At 31.5% G+C, this 22667-nt stretch overlaps 2 protein-coding genes across 7 annotated transcripts in view; one reads left to right on the top strand and one right to left on the bottom strand.

Moving 5' to 3' along the window:
• The window catches only part of LOC143250844 (uncharacterized), a 41573-nt gene extending 24650 nt beyond the window's left edge, over nt 1–16923 (top strand). For 4 of the 6 annotated variants that reach the window (XM_076501918.1, XM_076501922.1, XM_076501923.1 and 1 more), the window contains exon 4: nt 8774–9034. In XM_076501918.1, coding sequence (XP_076358033.1) covers nt 8774–8836 — 63 coding nt within the window. In that variant the 3' untranslated portion in view covers nt 8837–9034. Of the gene's footprint in view, nt 1–1123; nt 1471–8773; nt 9035–14900 lie in introns of those variants that run through there. The other 2 variants (XM_076501919.1, XM_076501921.1) reach the window with 2 other exon arrangements.
• LOC143250843 (proton-coupled zinc antiporter SLC30A2-like) overlaps nt 9029–22667 on the bottom strand; it is a 67305-nt gene continuing 53666 nt past the window's right edge. Inside the window, exons 6-10 of the mRNA XM_076501917.1 lie at nt 20275–20428; nt 18802–18994; nt 17299–17404; nt 10331–10465; nt 9029–10033 (exon numbers count right to left, since the gene is read on the bottom strand). Coding sequence (XP_076358032.1) covers nt 9888–10033; nt 10331–10465; nt 17299–17404; nt 18802–18994; nt 20275–20428 — 734 coding nt within the window. The 3' untranslated portion in view covers nt 9029–9887. The remainder of the gene's footprint in view (nt 10034–10330; nt 10466–17298; nt 17405–18801; nt 18995–20274; nt 20429–22667) is intronic.

Below are 22667 nucleotides of genomic sequence, written 5' to 3'. Positions count from 1 at the left end.
TACCCAGTTAAAGAAAATGTCATAACTACATTCAGAAATAGATAAAAGAATTAGCTTGTGTACCACTCTGAGATACCCAGTTAAATAAAATGTCATAACTACATTCAGAAATAGATAAAAGAATTAGCTTGTGTACTACTCTGATATATCCAGTTAAAGAAAATGTCATAACTACATTCACAAACAGAGTATAACTTCAGTAAAATATTTTCTGAAAAACATATGAATAATGATAATATTCTGTAATAATGAATTTATGACAATTTCAGTCATTATAGTGGTATACGAAATGAGATATTCAGGACTTATCCTGGGACAACATCATTGAAGGCATTTAAGGTCATGTGACTTGCATCTTTTGTAAATTTTGATAACATGCATTATACTCCCAAAATTGTAATGGTAACAGTGTACACAATTGCAAATGACACATTTTAAACCAAACATTACCAAAATTGCTTTTTAGAGATATACATATATCCCTTTCATCTTTTCTCGGTGTGCCACAGAAAATTTAAGTCTTATCATAACAAAAGTTATATGTCCCATAAACCTATGTGTGAAGTGGATACCATAAGTTTGCATGATCGTGTATTTGCATCTTTTAAGGGTGAATAAGTTTAAAAAGTATTAAAATAAAAAAAGAATCCTACATAAGGAAGCAGACAAGCATTGTGATATGCCTACTTGTAAATCATCTAAGTAATGGCACTGTGTTCAGTTGGATAATAAAAAATATGATCCTACTATTGGAGCATCATTAGAAGGTCAGCTTGTATGCCAAATGGATTTCCAAATGATTCTCCTCCTTCGTATCAGGTAATGGGAAAATATTTATGTTAGAAGCTGCATACTACAAGCTTATTTAAAAATATGTAATATCTGATGGACCATGAATAGCAACTGGTATTTACAGTGAAGTTACCATATTGATATTTGCCATTTACAAGTAGCACTTTGAAAAAGCTGTTAAATGTTTGCCATCATTTTATAATACAGTACTGATGTCAAATAAATATGCATCCTCATTTGTTCTGATTTTTTTTGTAAAATCTGTATTTTTTAATCTCAAAACTACATGTTGTAGTCTTTCATGTATTGCATCTGGAGCATTTCGTTTCAGTGATCAGCAGTAATCAGCTATCATGCTGATGTTCCATCTTCCCTGACACCTCTTCTCCATTTCCTTGATATCTTGATGAAGCTTTTCTACTTGTTCTTTGCTGACAGCACTGAGATTTTGAAGGAAATAATCACTATATGAGTGTAAGAATTGAACATTCAGACTTACGTTACAACACAAATCTTTGAATTTATCAAGCATATTGTTGACAATATCTTTGAAATTTGGGTCCTTGTTGCTTCTTAAAAGTTTGACAGTAATATCTTTAAAGGCAATTCACATTTCTTTTTCAACTTAATGCATTGTCCTTTTGAAGTCTTCATTCAAATTTAATTTCCTAATGCAGTCTAGAGGCCTAACAAAAATTTACTTTAAATATATTGCCATAGTGATATATAAATAATAATGAAAAGAAAAAAAAAATGTCAAAGTGCATACACAAACAAATACTATCCAGAAATGAGAAATGACATGTCATGTGGCCTGGTAGCTGTTTATGTACTGGAAGTGTTTGTCATAAGTTCTAGAATAATTGATAAAACTTTCACATTGTGATTGGTCTTGAGAAATTTATGGCCTGTTGTTGTTAACAGTCTACGCATAACAAAATGTGACCCAATTTAAATGAAAATGATTCATTTATGTAGAAGTACATATGATGTTTTGTGAAAAACCTGTGTGTAAACAAATAAAATCTATATCACTTTTGGATTCAGTATACAGGAATTAGTGTAGAACATGTAAAAATGTCAAAACAATAAAGCTATCCTAAGGGTGGCCAGGTGGTTAAGGCATTCAACTTGTAATCTGAGGATCATAGGTTCAAATCCCCATCACACCAAACATACTTGCCCTTTCTGCTATGGGGATATTATAATGTTATTGTCAATCCCACTATTCATTGGTAAAAGAGTGGCCCAAAAGATGGTGTGGGTGGTGATGACTAGTTGCCTTCCCTCTAGCCTTACACTGCTAACTTAGGGATCACTATTACAGATAGCCCTTGTGTGGCTTTGCACAAAATTCAAAAAGGAACCATCCTAAGCCAGTATTATTGAGGTATTTTAACCCTTTTGCCCCAGGTATTCTTTACTGAACATGGCAGAATTTGTGTCTTATGTTTAAAATTTTATTATACTACTTTTTGTTTGCGTTATACCAATTAATATGGCTTAAGCACTTTGCTAATAATCCATATTTTAATAGTATGTACGTTTTATGTACTTAACTATATAAGGAAATATTTTTAAAAATTCTGAACTTCCCTAGTTTTACACAGTAACACATTTTATCTAGGCAGCATGTCTATTTTATCCATCATCCCCTCAAAATGTACAAAATTCCTCTCTATAATAATATCATTGTTCAGACAAGCCATAATTTTTATAGCCTTGAATTTTGTTTGGCTATAGAACTATAAATAGAAAATCACACATCTGCTGCCAAAACTTACCTGTCACATCCTGTCTTTCAGGCTTTGTTAATAGTTTTCTGTTACATTTAATTATATCTTACCTAAAGTCAATAGACAGTCAGAAGTTTCGTCTATCAAATGACATATTATATAACTTCATGTTCTGAATAGATAAGTGTCAATCTCACTCAGTGTACAAGCTTCATTCCCATGGAAAAATTAATGACTAACTTGGATGAATTTGTAATGGCTCTTTTCACATAGTCAGAATGCCAGAAAAATTTTAAGAGTTAAGGGAAATTGCTTTATTTTACATGTTATTAGTCTGTGTTTTTTGGTGTTTATTTAATTAAATAAAAATTATTAATGCATTACTACCATTAGTATAAAATACATAGGCATAGTCAACAACCAACAGCAAGAAAAAAAAGATGGAGTATTGGGTAAGTAAGTTATTTTTTTGTTTTCCATGTTTATTCTTTATTTATTACTATAAAAATAACTAAAATGTAAAAATAAGGATCTTTTTAAGCTAGTTAAGATTACATTAGATAAATGATGTAATAAAAATGTTTCACCAGACATGCAAACCAGTGCCTTGTAGTAGCATAATGTGAGCTGCATGTGCCACGAGTGATTTACAACTTATTATGGAGTGGATAGTAATTAGACATAGTTAAAAGGACAATAATACAAAATGTAGTTATAAATAGATGTATACTCTTGTGAGATTCAAGCTACTTATAATAAACTAATGTAGTTTTGTGTTACAATTTGAAGCTATTCTAGAAAGAATAAAAATGGTAATTTAGATCTATTTCAGTTTCAGTTTTTTATGGTTAAAAAGTCAATGAAATTGACCAATCTTATTTTGAGTTAAGGTAGATAAGATATAAAGTTTTATTTAAAAAGAAATGTTTTAACTGTTTAGGAAGTTTTATAAATTACACAAAGGAAATTCGAGATTTTTAAGATGAGGAAACTTTTTTTTTTCTTAACATTAAAAGAACTTTGTACATGGACTATTAAAAACGAACACTCAGTATATTCATGGACAAATCTTTATTTTAGTTTATTAAAAGTAATCTACTAAAAATATATTTTTTGTTATGTAAAAAGACTTGCAGTGTTAATTGAAAGGCTGTCAAATTATGTGAAGATAAACACTGTACTGAAAGTTAGAAATATTAAGTCTGTAAAGACTTTAAATGAGTACAGAGAGGTCAAGTGGTCAGTCAAATTGACTGAGCCTGTGTTAAGAGAGTTGATAGATCCTTTCAAAATGTTGCTACCTCTTCTCATCCAAAGCTGTTTCTTTCCTTGTTTGCCCTCAAAGTTTTGCTAAAACTTTTTGCTAACAGTGCACCACTTTTTTAACACCCCTTCATTTATATGCCTTTTCAGAACACGTGCTGATCTTGTTACTATTTTCCACCAATGATACTGCACCATCTGTACCAGTGCAGCTTGCTTTCTCTACTATTTTAGCACACTCCTTACTTTCTATATTGGCATTCTAGTGTATAGATATGTTTAAATTGTTCTCTGTGTAATTACAATTTGTGATGGATCATAAATTTATATCAGTTTCAACTTTAAGTTTCGATATTATTTGTTTCTACTTGCCTGTTTAAGAAATGTTTCTGCTTTCCAAATTTTCTCATTGTATTTAAGATGTAATATGGCTTTAGTAGATGAGGATTCTGAAATGAGTCTCCAAACCTTGGACATTTCTGATGAAGTACAGGCTTTAAGTTTACAAGATGTTTGTGTCTTATGGTCAGCAGATAATTTCTTCCTTCCAAGCTACAATTTGTTTGCGAGGAAGAATGTAAAAACTATATGAAAATTTCTTTGTATGACACTTTCCACTTGTTACTGAGCCTCTATGTAATCTGCTGGTTTAGGTATTGTTATTTTCCTGAGGAGATCTATGGTAAATTTTTCAGTTTGTATTCTTCACTTCATGTAGGTATACCTATATTTAGCAAATTTATGCATGCTCGTATGGATGAACCTTAATATGTGCACTATATAGCTTAGGCCTTTCATTTTCTTTCTTGCTCAGTAGTTGGTGAAATAGATTTTTATAATTATTTTATTGTATAAGGTACTTTAGTTTAATTGTTACATTGTTTAATTTTTTGTATATGTACTAGTTTTGCACATTCCTTACTGTACATTAAGCTAGTTTTGAGGATTTGTTATTTTTATTTACCAGATATGTTGTGTCTAAGTTCCTTTCTTTAGCACTAGTCATGTTTTTCGGAGTGCGTTTTACTTTCATATCCTTTGTTTTATAGTTTCTTTGGGTGGAGTTGTGTGTTTGATGTTTAAGGGTCTTTTATCTTCCAAGTTCTTTTAGTGGTTTTGTATTTTAATCGTTTTATGTTTTAGGTCAAATTTTTTATACATCTTTGTTATTTTTATGTATTTTGTAGACTATAGATAAACCAGTTATTTTGCTTGCATTTCTTTTAAAATTTTATTTTTCAATTAATCTTCATTTTAATTTTATAATCTCAATAATTATTTTACTGCATATGAATACCTAAAATCAGTTTAATTTTCTGAAATATATTTGAAGACTTGGATTTTTTTATTGTATGTTAAAACACTTTCTTGCTGAAAGTGACTTGCGAATTTTCCTGAGTTTTTCTCTCCTGTAAAATGGTTATTTGATGCTACTTTCTATCTAATAGAAGTGAAGTTTCTTAAAGTTAAAAACTGCAGTCCTTACAACAAACGCCTCAGGTAAAACATGGACTTTAGTAGTTAAGGCAAAGTTTTTCAAAAGTAGGGCCTTAGTAGGTAATAATAGGGATAATTTAGATTTCATAGAGAGCTTACCAGCATGTTTTTATACAACTACCTACTTTTGTCATTAAAACATCAAGAATTGCACCAAAACATAACACTTAAGCTGATTTGTAAGACAGTCTTCACTGATTAGAAATAAATTAAATCCGTGTGCTTATCTCCTTGTGCATGTTTCAAAAGTTGCTGTTTGCTGCATAAACAACAGAAACTGTGAAATTGATCACTTGGTAATGGCTGACACTAGCTTGACCATTATTGTCTATGTAGGTTAACTAACTGTTGATGCTAGGATAGCATTTTCCAATGTTGTATAGTTTTCTGCATTATCATGGAAATATAAAACTTGTTAAAGAGGTTCTTTCAAGCACACATGGCTATGGGACAAAGTGTGTAGATAATACATCACTAAATGTATGTATTTTAGATTAATATTAATTTTACACTGATCTAACAACATGCACTTGGTGTTACATTGTCTGTGGAGTTTTGTGATAATATAACATACCTAAACCTTTCAGGAAAAGTTTGGACTTTAATACTTAGGGTAGGATTTTCAACAACAAAAAGTTTGTTAAGCTGTTTAAAACCATGACTGACAGAGACATAAACATTCTTGTAAACAGAAGTAAAACAACATGCAGTTTATGTAAACAGTAACCATGACAAGAAATGCAACATAACAAAAGCTTGTGCACATATTTCAGCTTGAAAACTCATAATATATTGAGGTAAAGGAGTATCTGATTGTCTCTCAGTTATTCTGTATTGGGTTTTAAGGTTATGTTTACTCTAAAGTCACTTACCAGAAAATAGAGAAAACAGTTTTCTCATCTTGCAAAGGGAAGTTGGTGATTCTAATGCCACCAGTTCCTCAAACTCTTTACTTTCTTAAGTTAATAATGTGAGCAGTTAGACTATTCACAATACAGCTACATGTGTTTTTGCAACAAGTTTTATATTTCTGCGAGTTAAACCGAATATAAAGAAAAGTAGGAAAGTGGAATGCACTTAGAGGTCTGTATTTGTTATGGTTATTCGTAAGTCAAAAACTTAACATTTTTATCTGTGAACATATATTTTTTCATATAATGGTGATTTTGACATAGCAGATATTACTAAGCTAAATTATAACCTCTTCCTTTAATATTTTAATTGGCGAGATCAGATATAAATCCCAATCAAATTAATTTTCCAAGACTCAGAGTCTCAAACACAGAGTAAACATGCTATGACTGTGCATCTAACATACCATTATAATTCATACAGAACTGGAAAAATATACTGTTGGAAATGTAGGCCTATCATAACTCAGTTATCATTCATTGTGTCAGTAGCAAGTTTACAGGTTTGTAATGCTAAGATCTAGGACTTGATACTGTGTGGTGGACAGAATATAGATAGCTTATTTTGTAGCTTGATACTGTGTGGTGGACAGAATATAGATAGCTTATTTTGTAGCTTGATACTGTGTGGTGGACAGAATATAGATAGCTTATTTTGTAGCTTTGCACTAAAAAAAAAATGTAGTTACCATTAAAAAGCTTTTTAGCCCAAGAAAACAAAGTGTACTTTCCAAATTCGTTTTCCCCATTTATTGAAAACTGGATGTAAAGAGTGAATTTAACACCCATTTATCATGAAACTGGTTTAAAATGAAAACAAAACCATAGTTTTCAATACTTTTGCATTTCTGAAAGCACCGAAACTTTTGTGTTTTTTTATTTTGTCAACATCTATATGAATTCACTGTTTTATACCTCCTAAATGTCTTGGCAGCAAGTAATAGATGTATTAATAATTTTCATCTTATGACAAGAATATATGTTTTATTATATAAATTAAAATTGTGGAAATAGTTAAAGTAAGTAATGACAAAACCAAGATAGAGCATGTGGTATTTAAAAGCAGTTATACAATTGTAACTTCTGTTATTGTGATGTTTTAAAATCATATTACTGTGGTAATATTTTATAGTAATTGTTTACATTACACTTAATAAATTTACTAAATTTCTATGAAAATTACATTTCACCAAAGTTTTTCTTTGTAAGACCCAATTATGTATAAAAAACATACATTATAATCTGCACCATATTTATCATTATATACTCAGGTGTCAAAATATGTGTATGCCATTAATAATAGAATAGATAGCAAATATTATATTGTAGTTAGTGCTATATACTTTAAAGTGATTGTTGATTAAGAAAATAGAATAAATATAATTTAAATTTCAGCAAAGATACAATCAATTATATGACTAATCTTTGTTATAGCCCATAACCAAAAATGCATTATACTATGTTTATTACAAAGGGATTACATAAAAATTTGTGTACTTTTATATGTAACTGTGTAAATAAAATATATTGTTGTATTGGCATAATTTTTACTTAAGATTTGATATTTCAGATTTTGGCTGACCACTATACTTAAGACTTCCACCTAATTTCTTGTGTTATATGTGATATAGCTGCATTATAGCATGCAAACATCTTTCACCAATAGAAGTGCAACACACCCTCCTAGTGTAACTATTATTTTATACCATACAATCATTACTTTTTCATCTACCTTCCTCTTTTCACCCTGAAGTTATTTCTCAACTTTTAATGGTTGTTCACTCCAGGTTCTTGGAAAACCAAGGTTAATGTCTCAGATGATTACCTCCATGTTCCTATTTTGCCAGCATCCAGATGTTACCTTCAGTTTGTCCAAGAGGGTAGGATGTTTCAATTCTGCACTCTTCCATTTGGGTCTGGCATTGGCTCCTGATAATTTCTCCTCACAGAATCAGAGCTTTCGCTCATCATATTAATGACATAAGACAGTAATATTACCATTACATAGATAACTAGGTTCTTTTCCACCAGGCCTCTCAACACCATATTCATCTCCTACTTCAAGAGGCAGCATGTTTGGTATGACTCATAAAATTGGAAAAGTGACATCTTGTCTCCACTCAATGCCTTAATCATTTGGGGGCATTTCTCAACTCCCACCTCAACAAGTTCCAGCTTTTCTTCATTTGTTGGACATGAAATGCTCGATTTCTAAAGTCAAAACTTCTCTGAATACAAGTGAGGTTCTCTCTCTCTCTTTAGAAACTTGAGCTTCCATGAAAGTCTTAATTCTTTAGGATCATGCACACATGCAATATTTTCAGTAGGTGTTACATAAACAATGGAATCTCTTTGGGATCCTTAGGAATCCACCATCCTCTCTTTCTGTAAGTTGACTTAGCCTCTCATGTCCTGGGCACTCTTTAAGTTGTGACCTATAGTACAGAGGTAGGAGGATGTGTCACATGCTACAGTACAGTTATACCACCTATACACGTGAAGTTAAGTAGGAGACTCAAGGCTTATTGGAATTACTATATTTTTGTAGGAAGCTAATATTCAATTATTCTTTAGTCCAGACAGGTTGAACAGCTTTTAAAAGATGAAAACAACTTCAACATTAACAGACGGATATAAAGGAAGATTAGAGACATTTGTTTTCAAAATGGATGCATGTGTTTGGAATGAAATTTATACAAACTAAAAGTTGACTTATTATTACTTATCTATAAATGACTTTGAACGTTCCGATCGAGTTCTTTTTCAAATTATGTTTTATTGACGATGTTCATGATTGTTGAAATAAACACAAAACGTAGAAAAATATAATTTTACAATTCTGCTGTATTTTATCATTTGAATTTTATACAAGTTTCAACAATAAGAAGGCTTTAAGAAAGCAAAAATGTAAGAAGTATATTGACAGTGGAAAGTAATTATCAATGTTCATAATAACATTCACAGAACATTTCCTAAGGATATTAACTTTTTATTATTGTATAAGCACCACATTTTTTGCTGTTTTATTTAATTCGTGCATAGCAGATGAACGTTTTCACAGAAATTTTGAAGCTGACAATTGTAACAAAATAGCTATAAACAACTATGAATCTCTTTAATGTATGACAAAAGATAATGGTGCTGTAGATGAAGTAGAACAAATACAGTTAGCAATGAATATGCTACCTGTTGAAGAGTATGTAAATAATATGAATAGTAAATTAAGTCTTATTCTCTCGTTGAAAGTTTATCTGCAGATATCACAAACATATGTACTAATTTAAATGTTTTTGGATATGACTAGATAACATATTTGGAATATTATACATATTAATGGTGATAATTTGATTCATAGAACAGTTAATTGCAAAAACCATGAACATACCAACACCAAATAATAATACACATACACATTATCAAAGGATTAAGTCATTTTTTAACATTGTAAGTATGTTGATTATCCATATGTGGACAATGCTCACTTAGGCACCTCTAAGTCTCCATAAATTTTCAAGAAATGGATGAGGATGACATGATTTTTAATAGAAATTTCTGGGCATGTATTTTACTTCAGTATTTGCCTTTGAAAGCAAATTTTATTAATATTAAAGAAACTGAAGGCCAAGATTATTAAATAGAGCTAGCTACCAATTATTTTTATGGTAAAGTCTGTGATGATGTTTCCTTCCTAGTCTTCAGGATCTTGGCACTGTGTGCATTCCTGCATTACTTCTCGGTATTCTTCCACTTGCAAAGTCAGTTCAAAAACATCAAAGTTAGACCTAATTTCTCTAGAAGCTTGTTTCAGAACTATTGTGGGACTTTCTCCTTTTGCTGCAATATAAGAATAAGAAAAACCAGGACATTGTTACAAATGCAGAATATGGTAGTAGATATTTGAATAAAATTTTGTTCCTTACTTACATGTAAGCATATTTTTCTACAAGTCACATGAAATATTTGGACTCGTATTAAAGCTATTAATGCAAGAAATTGTATGTAAATATTTTAGTTTTACCTCTACATTCATTTGCACTGGACAGCAAATTACCCTATTTTATTATGGTCTCAATTATGTTGTTTCAAATTATGTTATTTATTGCTATATGTCAATCAGAAAAATTATCTCACCAATAGCTACATGAGCAGATACAGCAATTTTATCCATACTTAGAGCCCAAATTCTCAAGTTGTGGACTTTTACCACACTTGGTATGTTGAAAAGTAATCTTTGCACTTCTAAGAAATCAATTCCTCTTGGCATACCTGTATTGTAAAATAAATACAATATAAAAATTATGTAAATATTAAATAAGTATAATATTTGTTAGAACAGCAATAAAAATAAAACTAGATAGGATTGCAGTAGAGTGAACACTTCCTCCATATAATGTTGATCACACTTAGCTCTCAAAAAAATACAAAAATGTGTCCCCATGTTCATAATTATCAATGGGCATGGACCATGTTTGACAGGAAAATGGGACATGGAACATGTTTGCCAGGATAAAGAGGAATTATATTCTACATATTTTCACTAAGTGTCATCTGAGCCTAATTATTTGTGATTGAGTTACAGAGCAAAAAAAAAAGTATGAAAGTTATTTTCCTTTATTAACACATAGGGATTTTGTTTGTTTTTTTACACTTCTACTAACTATAACTTCTTGTCTAACAGTATGCATGTACAGAGATTTTATCTTTTGGTGCTCTTTGTGTGAAGAGTGATTTTAATAGTTTAATTTCCAAAGAGAGATTTTTCATTATTATTCTTTACATTGAAGAAATCTTTTAACTTAATTTTCCTGTTTATTTTTTTTATCACACTCTTGAATCTTATATTAGACACTTTTATTTGATTTCTGTATTTCTTTTCTAATATATTTTTGATCACATATCTGATACTTTGAAATCTTGTGTGTATTACATGCACCAACAGTCAACTCTTTACTCTTTCATTGCATATTTGGAGCCACAACATGCCACTATTCCTTTCCCATCTTGACTCCAATCTATTCATCTCAATCCCACTTCTAGGGGTTTCTCATTTCACTGTTTTATTCAGTGTTGATGGGTATGTTGCTAACCATAAGCAGAGAGTTCTGGTCCAGGGCTGTGTTATGTTGTTATCTTTATCTGATCTTCAACTGCCAGTTTTGTTAAAGGAACTTGTTCAAGTGTTTCTTTCCCCATCTTATTTGTCCCTGGTGCCCTTTTTCTTCTCCATTACTTGGAATTCTGCCACCAGCCTGTGTTTGTCCAAAGCAGTACAAGATTTTCTGTTTCTAGAGGCCATTGCACCTGTTTATCATCTTTTGTCATGCTTTTATCCAAAAATGGTTGTTTTCCTTGCATCAAACCAAAGACTGACAGCCTATACTAGGTTTCGTTTCTCGTTCTAATTTTCACTCTGTCTCTGTCATGAATGGCTATCTGTATATCTCAACATTTTGTCAAATGAAATCCCCCTCTTTGGATTATTCTCCAGGGGGTGGTGCCTCTGTTTCACACAGCACCCTTTGGACGTGCCTTAGTCTTCTATGTCTTGTTGGGTGTTCAGAGCATTCAACTGTCACTTATATGCTCTGAGGTTGCACTCTTCTCTTTCTTTAAACTACTGGTTACCGTTTTCTCATTACAAACAGGAATCCACCTGTTACCCTCATCAGCTACTCCTAGAGGTGGCTTTAGTGGGCTATTAAATCAAGTTAAAGATGTCCTTACTATGATTAATATCTCATTTAATTTGGCTGTTTTTCTTTTACTACACATATTTCAGCCAGCCCACCCTTCTCTTCTTTGACTCTCATAGATTTTCAGTTAGATTACATTTTGCAAAGCTCTATTGTTTTTGGGAATGTAGTTTTCCACGGTAGACCTTTAGGTCAAACTCATTTGTGGGCTTTTCAGTGACCAGTGGAATTTTGCAGGGATCCTTTGTCAGCTCTTATTACCCTTCTTCCTACCCTTGCCATAAATTAGACATTGGATAGAATCAACCTGTCAGTGGTTATCCCATTTTCCCCTCCTCATCTGGTTTTTCCATATATCACGGATGTACTCCTTCAGAGATGGAGATGCGAGTTGATCAACTGGGAGAGTCAGGATTTCTGGTATGCAGCCAAGAGGTCTTATCCTACCAATGTCCTAGAGTTTCCCACTGTAGGTCATGGGTGGATTAATTTTCTCCATTTAGCCAGAAATTGTATTATAATGATCCATTTTGACTTTTCAGGGATTTCTTATCTGAATCACCAGGGTGGCACCCATTGTCCATCCCTCTGTATTCATATATTGTACCTTCTTTCTAGAACAACAAGCTTGATACTCCAATCTTTGCATGTTATTTTCCAGGTGCTTTCCCTTTTGTCTTTGATGTCAGTGCCCACCAAACAGCTAGGTTTTGTAGTTGGCATACTGAGGGTTTAATCCTCATTCTACCTTCACTTACATGTCAGTTCCCAATGGCCTGGATTTTGGATGTAGTTGACTTGCTATGTACATCCTAGAGGCACATCCTTTTAATTTCATCCACTTTTGTATTTTCTGGGATAGAAGTTTATAAGTATTTGCACGGTTTGGATCACTTTCCAGCCATAGTTCTCTGCCAATTGTATGTGCTTCTCTGTTTTCACTTGTATATGCAACATCTTTTTATGATGGGCAAAGAATATATACCTGGTTCAGAAATGGTATGATTCCTCACATCAGATCTCAGAATCTGATTGTATTATCTTGGGAAGTGTCCTTTGCAAGACTCTGAAGGATACTTATTTCTCTTTCACCAATTCCTTAAGCTATTCAGTGTGAGATTCGAGATATTTATGTAAATAAAGGTATTGTACCAAAAGAGAAGTTCTAATCTTTCTACATTCAAAATGTATTTTCAATAGCTATTTACCACATCTTCCAGTGCTTCCATCTTATGGCAAACTTTGAAATGATAGTTCAGTTGAAATGAATAGAGGGTGTCACATGCATATAGAAAGTAAGTATATCATACCATTATTGGTGGAGAGTTAATGCACTGAAATCAGTTGATTCCCAATCGAGTGGAGATAGAAGGCTTGTGGCATGCATAAAATTGTTGTATATAGAGGGCAGCACTGCATGGGAATAACTATTTATACCAGACGAAGCAAGTACCTATCAGAAATACATTTTTAATGCAGTAAAATTATAGCATATCACACGCCCACAATGCCACATCTCCACAAAGTTTATAAAGGTCGGCAACTGTCAAACTTAAAGCTGGAATCAAGATACCAAGAAGAAATGAGCTTCAATGTCTACTCATATTTATTGTAGAAAATATGTTAGGAAATGGAAGGCCATTGAACTCAAATTAATCACTCTTTGGTACTTATGAATTGGGAAATTTGTTATGAAATTAAAGTGCACTTCTGGTATTAAATAAATTACCACTAAGCTTTGTACTGTTACGACACTAAGCTAAGTGGCAGAAAGCAGGAGGGGAATCTTTAACTTTTTTTTTTTTTTTTTTATCCATATAATAAATTACTTAAATTACCAAAACATGTCTAAATGGAAATGGGTCTATAATCTTATAATTTACAATACCTTATTATGCCTATTGTAAATACAGGAGTAACATATCCAAACCAAAATGGTTGGCACAATTATAATCTACAGTATCATTCACAATATGTTGACAAATATCCATACACCACAAAAAATACTCTTCCTAACTTCAACTAGTACCTGATGATAAAAAAACAAATTATTTGTATTATACTTTGTGAGAAAGGTTACGCTAAATAAATTGGAAGACGTTTGACACAGTTTCTTAACATAAAAAAAAACAAAACACATTAAACGTGAAAATAGAAATAATGCCAGTTTTCTTGATTTGAAATATTCAGGCCATCAAATTTATTAGAAATGAATAAGAATGTTATACAAAATAGGTAACTCCTTAAAAACAATAATCTCAAAAATTCCTCAGTCAAAAGCTGGCATATTTTCAAAACCTTCAAAATTTACTTTAAGCCAAAGAGTATTAAGGTTGCTTTAAGTTTCTGGATCAAGTGTGTTCTTGCTCAGGTGACTGAAGAAGATGCTCTAAAATCAGTTAAAGCTTCCGAAATTTTATTCCACGTAGTTTGATTTTCACTCATTAACATGGAACCATTCAAATCACATGATGAAGCTGTGTATGTTATGATACCAATTTTTAGTTGTTAGAATTGTAATGATACAACAGCATATAGTGAAGGATTTATATTGTTCCAGGTTGAATACCCCTTCTCTCTACTAGCTTATAGCTGCCAGATTTCACATACATTCTGCTTATTACCACTTTGAATGCTAGACTCCAAGTCATTAATGGTATGACTGTTTAAATCTGTTGTGAAGAATTGTTTAATTTGGACAAACAAATGTGATAGTTAGCAACTTGAACATCATTGATGTGATTGTGTCATTACAATTGTTTGTGTTAAATAATTGTTACAATGATTCACCACGTTAACCATAGATATTGTATTCTAAATATCTAACAATAAACAAGTTTTAAGTTGAAGTAGGTGTGTTTTAGCTACCTTGGATAGAATATTGATCAAATAACAAAGCACCATTATTTAGCAGTGGCCTATGAAAATGTAGAGAATTTGTCTCTGTCAGTGCAATACATTTGGAAATTCTGCCTTGAAATCATAATACATTACATGATTGCATTTAGGAAACCAAAGAAGCAGAGAAGAAGTCATCCTAATGTGAAGGTAGCCAAGATGCCACTAGGTGAGTTATCTCTCATAAAAGAGCCATTCAGCAGAGTATTTGGGGGCTTAATCAGACCACTAACACCTGTATTGGAGAAAGGCAAGCAGTATGTGCCTTCATTACTTGGACACATTACCCAGAAGCCACACCACTGCCCAAAAGAGATGGAGAGAGTAGAAAAAGCTCTTCTTAAAGTGTTCTTTAGAGTTAGCTTTCCAAAAGAGTAACAGAGGGATATAGTTTACCTCAGAACTGATACAAGAGATGTGCAAACTCATTAACATCAGGCAGCTCTTTACCACACTATTCAGTCTCAGACGTAGTGAACTTTGTGAAAGAGTCAATAGTCTTAAATAGTATGCTGGAGAAGACATGCTTGGAGAGACTACAAAACTTAGACAAACACCTGCAGGTAGTAAGTATTACTTACTTACTGAGACGTTCCACAACTATATAAGGATTTTTACCCTTTTATTTCCCATATGGAAGAACAGTATGAAGTCCAATACAGATATTAAAAGAACTGTGGACAGGAAAAAGTCAGAAGTTAGGAACACATATAAATATGTAATAAATCTCAGAAACCAACTGGAGGAAACACAACACTTAAGAATGATTGTATCCAGCTAAAAGCAGTCAAAACACTTGGAGGTCAAACAGAAGGTCTTGGTTCTGTTACCCAGAAACAACAACAAAGTCACTCTGCAGTGGAAAGGACATTTTAAGTGTAGAAAGTGGTCAACAAAATGGAATATAAGGTAAAAATGGACTGGACAACCAAGATCTACCATGACAGTATGTTGAAAAGGTACTATGAGAGGAAAGAATACCTAAAGGGCGCAGCGCGAGACATGAACATTGTGGGTGTAGCTGCCATACATGCAGAAACAGAAGGTGGTGACTTTGTCATAGAAGATGAAGACCTACTAGACCCAAGTCCGTTGGGTGGATACGATATACACAATGATGTCAACATCAGTGAAGAACCAATTGGCCAGTACAAGAAAGTGCTACACAATCCACTGTGCCACTATGCAGTATCTTAAAAGATAGTCCAGACAAGACAGGCCTTGTGCAATACAAGATCAAGACCATGACCAGGGATCCAGTTAAAGTGAAATCCTAGCCCATGCCTTATTATACGAGATACCTGATCAAGCAAAAAGTCAATGTAATATTAGAAGCTGGAATCATTTAGCCTACTGTTCACCAGTAGTAACTGTAAAAAAAATGTATGGCTCGTATCACTTCTGAATAGATTTCCAGAAGCTGAACCTCATGACAGAGTTTGACTCTAAACCTATAGGCAACCCAGAGGCTATCACAGCAGAACTAGATGGGGGCCAAGTTCTTTATTAAATTGACTTCAGTGAACTCAGCAGTGACATTCAACCACACACTGAGGAATGTGTTGTACAAAACAACCAACATTGACCATTCTGTGAATAACATTTTGACCCACACAGCCAGATAGGAAGACAACTTGAAGAAACTCAAAGCTGTTTGGGCAAGTGAGGAGAGCAGATTTGACCATCAGATGGTTTAAGCTCTGCAATAGTTATTCTGTATTGGACACAAAGTAGGCAACCAACAGCCAGCCCTAGAAGAGGAGAAGCTAGTCTGCATACAAGATGCACCAAGTCAGATAAATCCTGAGTTTATGGGATTCTATAGGAAATTCATTCATAATTGAACCAACCTGTGTATACTTTGACAAAGAAGAAAGAATTATTTAAAGCTCTGGATATAACTGTAGCAACCAACAGTTATAACAGTGGTTTGGATGTTAAATTATCACAGACTATGTTGCACTAACAAAACAGGAAGAATAACTCATCTTGTCAACTTGTGTTCTACAATAACTGAACTAACCTGTTTGGACTTAAGAAAAAGAGCATTATTTAAAGATCTGGATGCAACTGTGATAGCCAACGATGTAATTGTATATATATTTGAACTATTTTAATATATCATTTTAAAACAAGTGGACTATGTGCTGTTTGTTCAATGTTGAAATTCATTGCTAACAAATCACAGTCACCTACTGTAAATAATCCAGTCAACACTTAGAGCAGGACAATATATAATGCCATTTTTTTAAAAGTCTTTACAAAACATGTTCAAGAAGAATGAAGATTAATTAGGTTTTGCTAGAAACTCCCTTACAATAATCTTTTTGACTTATCATTTGCAAGTAAAAACAAGGATCATATTATGTTAAATTTTATGGTTAGAATAACGTAAAACATTCATGTCTATTAATATTTTAATACGCAACAAAATGTCAACAGTAACATATCTGTAACTACACAAGGTAGTTTTTAGATTATTTATAAAACATCTTATAGGAGACTTACCTTCCATCAGAACATTAAGAGCATCTTTCATAATTGCAAATGTTGTTATCAAAACCAATATAGAGAACAGGAATGTGCAAATGGGATCAACAATTACATATGCAGGCTGTAATAAGTGAAAGATATTAAAATGCATTTTAAATTCACTTATCAAAAACTCAGACTACAAAAACTAATGAAATCATCTAAAGGCAATAACTCTGTTCAATAAATAAGTATGCAAGAAGTACTGGAAATGAAGAATAATTAGGAATCTAAGATTAAAGAATCGTTAAAACATGATGCCATGTCAACTCATTAGGAACGTGTCATATCTGAAAGTACTTTTAAAATTAATCATTTTTATAAATTGAATGTTTAAATTTATTGAGCATTTTAAAGTTATCTCAGTATGTTTCTTCTCTGCAAGACTACCAAAGAAATTCGAAATCAATACCTTGTGCGTGTTTATAAGAAGAGAAGACAACACTATTAAAAAGTAATGGAATATTGGCAAGCTACTCACACTAAAACTATCATGAAATAGAAATTACTGTACGCATTAGTAAACTTTTATAAAAGAATAAGTTATTATAGATTTATACTAAGTTTGTCTAAAAACATATGTATTAAGATGCACAGGATGATATCAAGTATTCATTTAAAAACTAATTTGTATCACATGGCAGGTGTAGTTTGTTTAAATATGGACACAATGGTTGTAGATAGCAAATTAAAAGCTATAATTGCATGTATTACAAAATCTCTAAAATGACTGGAAGAATTCCATATTTAACTAAGACTGACAAAGGGATATATAGCCCATACACAGCTAAAGAGTTTTAATAAACTTAAGTTTTTGATCTGTTGTTATTTGTTTCAATGACCATTTGAATACCTTTTTAAGCAATATCTACAATGAATTTCACCTCCATCAAATAAAAAGTTAGAACTTGTTCTTCAATAACTAGTACATGGTTATTTTTAAAATATTTTAGCTTGTCTGGTAGTCATGAAAATTAAACATTTCAGTATTAATATATACATGATATTGGTAATAGTTTTGTTTCAAATAAACTTCCACTTTGTGTGAAAGTTTGGAATGCACACTAAATTAAAAGTATGTATGATATTTTCTAAATATTTGTACTCAACCACATAGTTATGGTTATGAAAAAAGTAATTAAGTTTAATAAACCTAAATATCCACCTTTCATCCTTTGTAAACGTTCTTTGTAGACCCATCACTTTCACTCAAAATTAATTATAACAGTTTTATGTTCTAGTGATTTATATTTTTAATGTTCAGTTTTGTGGTTGTAATACACAACATATTAAGCTCATATTTTTGTTGACCGTTTCTCAAAGTATAAACCTGAAGACGACAGTCAATGTTTTGTTGAAGCATGCGATATGTTTTACCTTCAATAAAATTAATTCTTGTAAGTCACCGTTTGTTTGTAAACAGAAAGTAAACTGAATAACTTCTTCAGATATTATCATTCTTCATTTTTGATAACCTACCTTGAAGTAGATGATAAGTGCTGCTACAAGTACTCCTACACTTTGAAAGAAATCTCCTAATACATGAATAAAAGCAGCTCGAACATTAATGTTTCCTTTCCCTTTGCTATCAGTATGTCCTCGACTTTGAGGTTCTCCACTCCCATGAGAATGAGAGTGAGGAACACCTCCAGCTTGTAAAGATATTCCCATACTAAAAAATGAGTTTATACAAGCTTATTCAATCTGTCTTTCTACATACATACATTTTTTTTAATCTACACACTTATACATGGATATTTCATATATTGATATGAATAGATAAATGTTTGTGTTTATTACTAAAAACTGGAATGTTTGACATAGAATCAAACAAACTGGTTGAGCAGATTTATGTTAATTATATGATTACTATAAAAATAAAATATAATGAATATTATAATTCTGATTTACTGTATGACTATCATTATAAATCATAACAGGAGATAAATTTCAATTATACAGTTAAGTTTTCATTTGCTTACTTGTTTTATCAAGTTAATACCAGCAACCAAAATTTCCCTAACTCAACACACTCTAGTTTTGTTGCATTGAATAGATTTGTTTGTAGTTAAGTACAAAGATACACAAATGGTTATCTGTGCTATGCCCACTATGGATATAAAAACTCCATTTATAGTGCTAATGCTGTAAGTCCTAGATGTACCACTATGCCACTGGAAGGAGGGGAGGGGGGCATTGAACAGATAGTACCAAAGCATTTTCACATCTTGAAATCCAAATTAAATTTACAAAATCAAGAAAAATGTGTTAAAAGTTCTCAGTATTTGCAAAGAAAACAAATATCCATTATATGCATAGCATAAATATTTCTTTCATAAACCTTCATTATTAAAAGTTATTACAATTCACTCACCTATAACTTAACAGTAAAATGTTACTGAATTGCTTTTTGTAATTTTTTTCAAATAATCAGAACAGACAAACACAGATTTAACATTCACATTATCAGATCAGAGTTATGAATCTGTTTTTAAGTAGTTATTGAATTGCTTCAGTATCAATAATTTATCATCATCACATTCTTTGGACAACACAAGAGGCCTCACCACAACATGAATTGTTTCAAATCAGTTTTACTCTTCATATCTGGCAAGATTAAGTGATGTTAAAATAGGTAAAAAATTTAGTACATCATTACAAAAATTATTAACTAATATTATAAAATTCACATACATTTGATTCAAGTTAGTATGTTTATATATAAGTAGTTTTTAAGGATTAATATATTGAAACTTTTATAAAACATAACCCTGAAAATTGTACATAATAAAAATGTAGAATTAAATATTCATACAGTGCACCACAGACAATTTACTGCAGCCTTTTAAGCATGATGGATTATCATGGATATTGTAATATGATAACAATGACTTTGCACATTGAGGCTACTAAACTGAGAGGGATGCGACTTAAAGCTCTTGTCATACTTACATGATATTAATAACCACTCCTATAGAAGCAGTTATCAACATAATAGTAGCATCAATTTCATAATGATGCATGACGATTCTCTGTATAGCCATATACACTAATACACCAGTCACCACCCAGATCAGCAGTACTGAAGTAAGGGCTCCTATCACCTCTTAAAAATGAAAGAAAAAGCATAGTATTAACGTTTTAATGCTAATATGATTAAAATTTAAATATAATTAAACCTGGAACTCCAATGTGACAGACATATTTTTCTTTTTCAAGAATTATGCAACACAATCTAGTTGAATCTGAGAGGAGTCACTCTGAATACCATTATTAAATGTAATAAGAAATTCTGTTGGGTTTTCTATTGAAAGGAAACAAAATATTCATTTGATTATGCTTTAACAATTGTATCAATAAAATACTTTAACACAGTACTACATTCATTTAACATAAATGTAAAATCAATATAAATAATTTTTTTGAGAATTTAAGTTGTAAACAAAAACTATTTTGAAGTTTCACAATACACATTCAAATCTCTCTTTAAAATATATATATATATTACTACAGGGATACGTTATTATATATATTACTACAGGGATTTTTATATATATTCTATAGGGATACGTTATTATATATATTACTACAGGGATATGTTATATATATATATTACTACAGGGATATGTTATTTTTATATTTTTATTTCTATACTAAATCATAACACTTGATTTTCAATAAGTTTTGAAATTATCTGTCAATCCAAAAACAGAATTCAAATTACAGGCCAGTATGTAAGGAATGATGTAAAGAAAGTAAAATGACTTAAGGTTGTGAAGTCACAATGGAAAAAAAAAAAGAAGAAAACCCTCCAACGAAGAATAAAATATAAAGAGAAAGAAAGATGCCAAAAATGTCTATGGGTAATAAATAAAGGAGTAGGACCATGTATGCAACAGAAAAATTAAAAACAAGACAATGAGGTTTAAGAGAAAGTTTGTTACAATAAAGACTATGGCTAATATTTGCAGGCAATGAAGAATATGACAAAATGTTTTAGGCAGAAATGTGAAACATTGGAAAGAAGTTAACAAAGCTAATGCTAAACATAGTATGGAAAACCATTAAGTAACTGTTAATGAAGCACTTACACTAACAGACAGCACAAGTTATCTGTTTACCAAAATATTTATATAAACAGGATGTAGAAAGTATAATATTAGAGAGATCTTTACTGCTAGGACTGCACTCATGTAAAAAATGCACAATGAAAGAATGCATGTTAGACTTACAAGTAAACGAAAATCTAAAACAGCTAATTTGTAATGCTTCTTTTAGTTATTCTCTTACCAACCTACAACAAAATTAGTTTGGTATACTACACCCAAATCTTTTGTAGAGTACTAAACAAAGTATTGCAAGGATTATAGGGGTACAGCAAAGTTGATCTGTTTCTTCTATATGTTATTCAAGTTGAAAAAATCATAATTCTCATATAAATGATGTCATCATTAACCCTTACTGTTAGCTTCCTTACGTGTATCTGGTGTTTCTTTAAATGTTTAACTATAGGGTGAAACAAATTACCAGCCAACAACAGATGAACATTAGGTGACTAACATCTAAGAACTCAATACAATTGAAGTATTTTTGGGATCCAACCCCTAAATTATGTATTAAGTGGTAAAAAAAATAAAGACATAATAGCACATTTCATTACAGACATTTATAGAATAATTACTTTAAAAAGACACAAATATTTAAAGCAATGTTTTAGACATTCTTTTATTTCAAAAGGTTGCTTTTCTAAAGGTAAAACCTTTTTTTTGCTTTTGCACTTGCTAGGGATCATGTCTTAGTCTAAGCACATATTTGCCCATTGCTGTGCATTATATAGAGAATTTAGATACACAGAAACTATAATGTTCACTATATTCTCAAACAAATCTCCATCTGTAGATTAACATTTTACATCTTGAACTAATGCTACTAAATAGTCAATAGCTACAGTAAATTGTCATGAATTGTATCAGCTAGCAGCAAACAGCAAATTTTTATCATTATGATATATAATTCTGGGGAATAGAAAGTCCTCTCCTTAATCAGCTATGCATTTTCATATGCCCTTTGTATCATGCAAAATGGTTATTAATACAAATAAGTTCATTTTTGTAAATTGCTAAAATCAGTAGAGAGTGGAAGATTTCTGAAATTGTTAGCCTTACAAGTCATATAAATCAGCACAGCTGCCACTTCAACATTCTTTTTGGGGCAACTCCAGGTATCAAAATAAAACTTTATTGAAGTGCAAAACTCTCCTGAGTGTATTAAAAAATACAGTCTCTTCCAGAACAATAGGCCTTTTCCAAAAACATTTTTTTATTTTCCTTATGAATACAAACCTC

This window comes from Tachypleus tridentatus, chromosome 5, assembly GCF_004210375.1.
Source record: "Tachypleus tridentatus isolate NWPU-2018 chromosome 5, ASM421037v1, whole genome shotgun sequence".
Lineage (NCBI taxonomy): Eukaryota > Metazoa > Arthropoda > Merostomata > Xiphosura > Limulidae > Tachypleus > Tachypleus tridentatus.
This window is presented reverse-complemented; position numbering and strand designations above follow the sequence as displayed.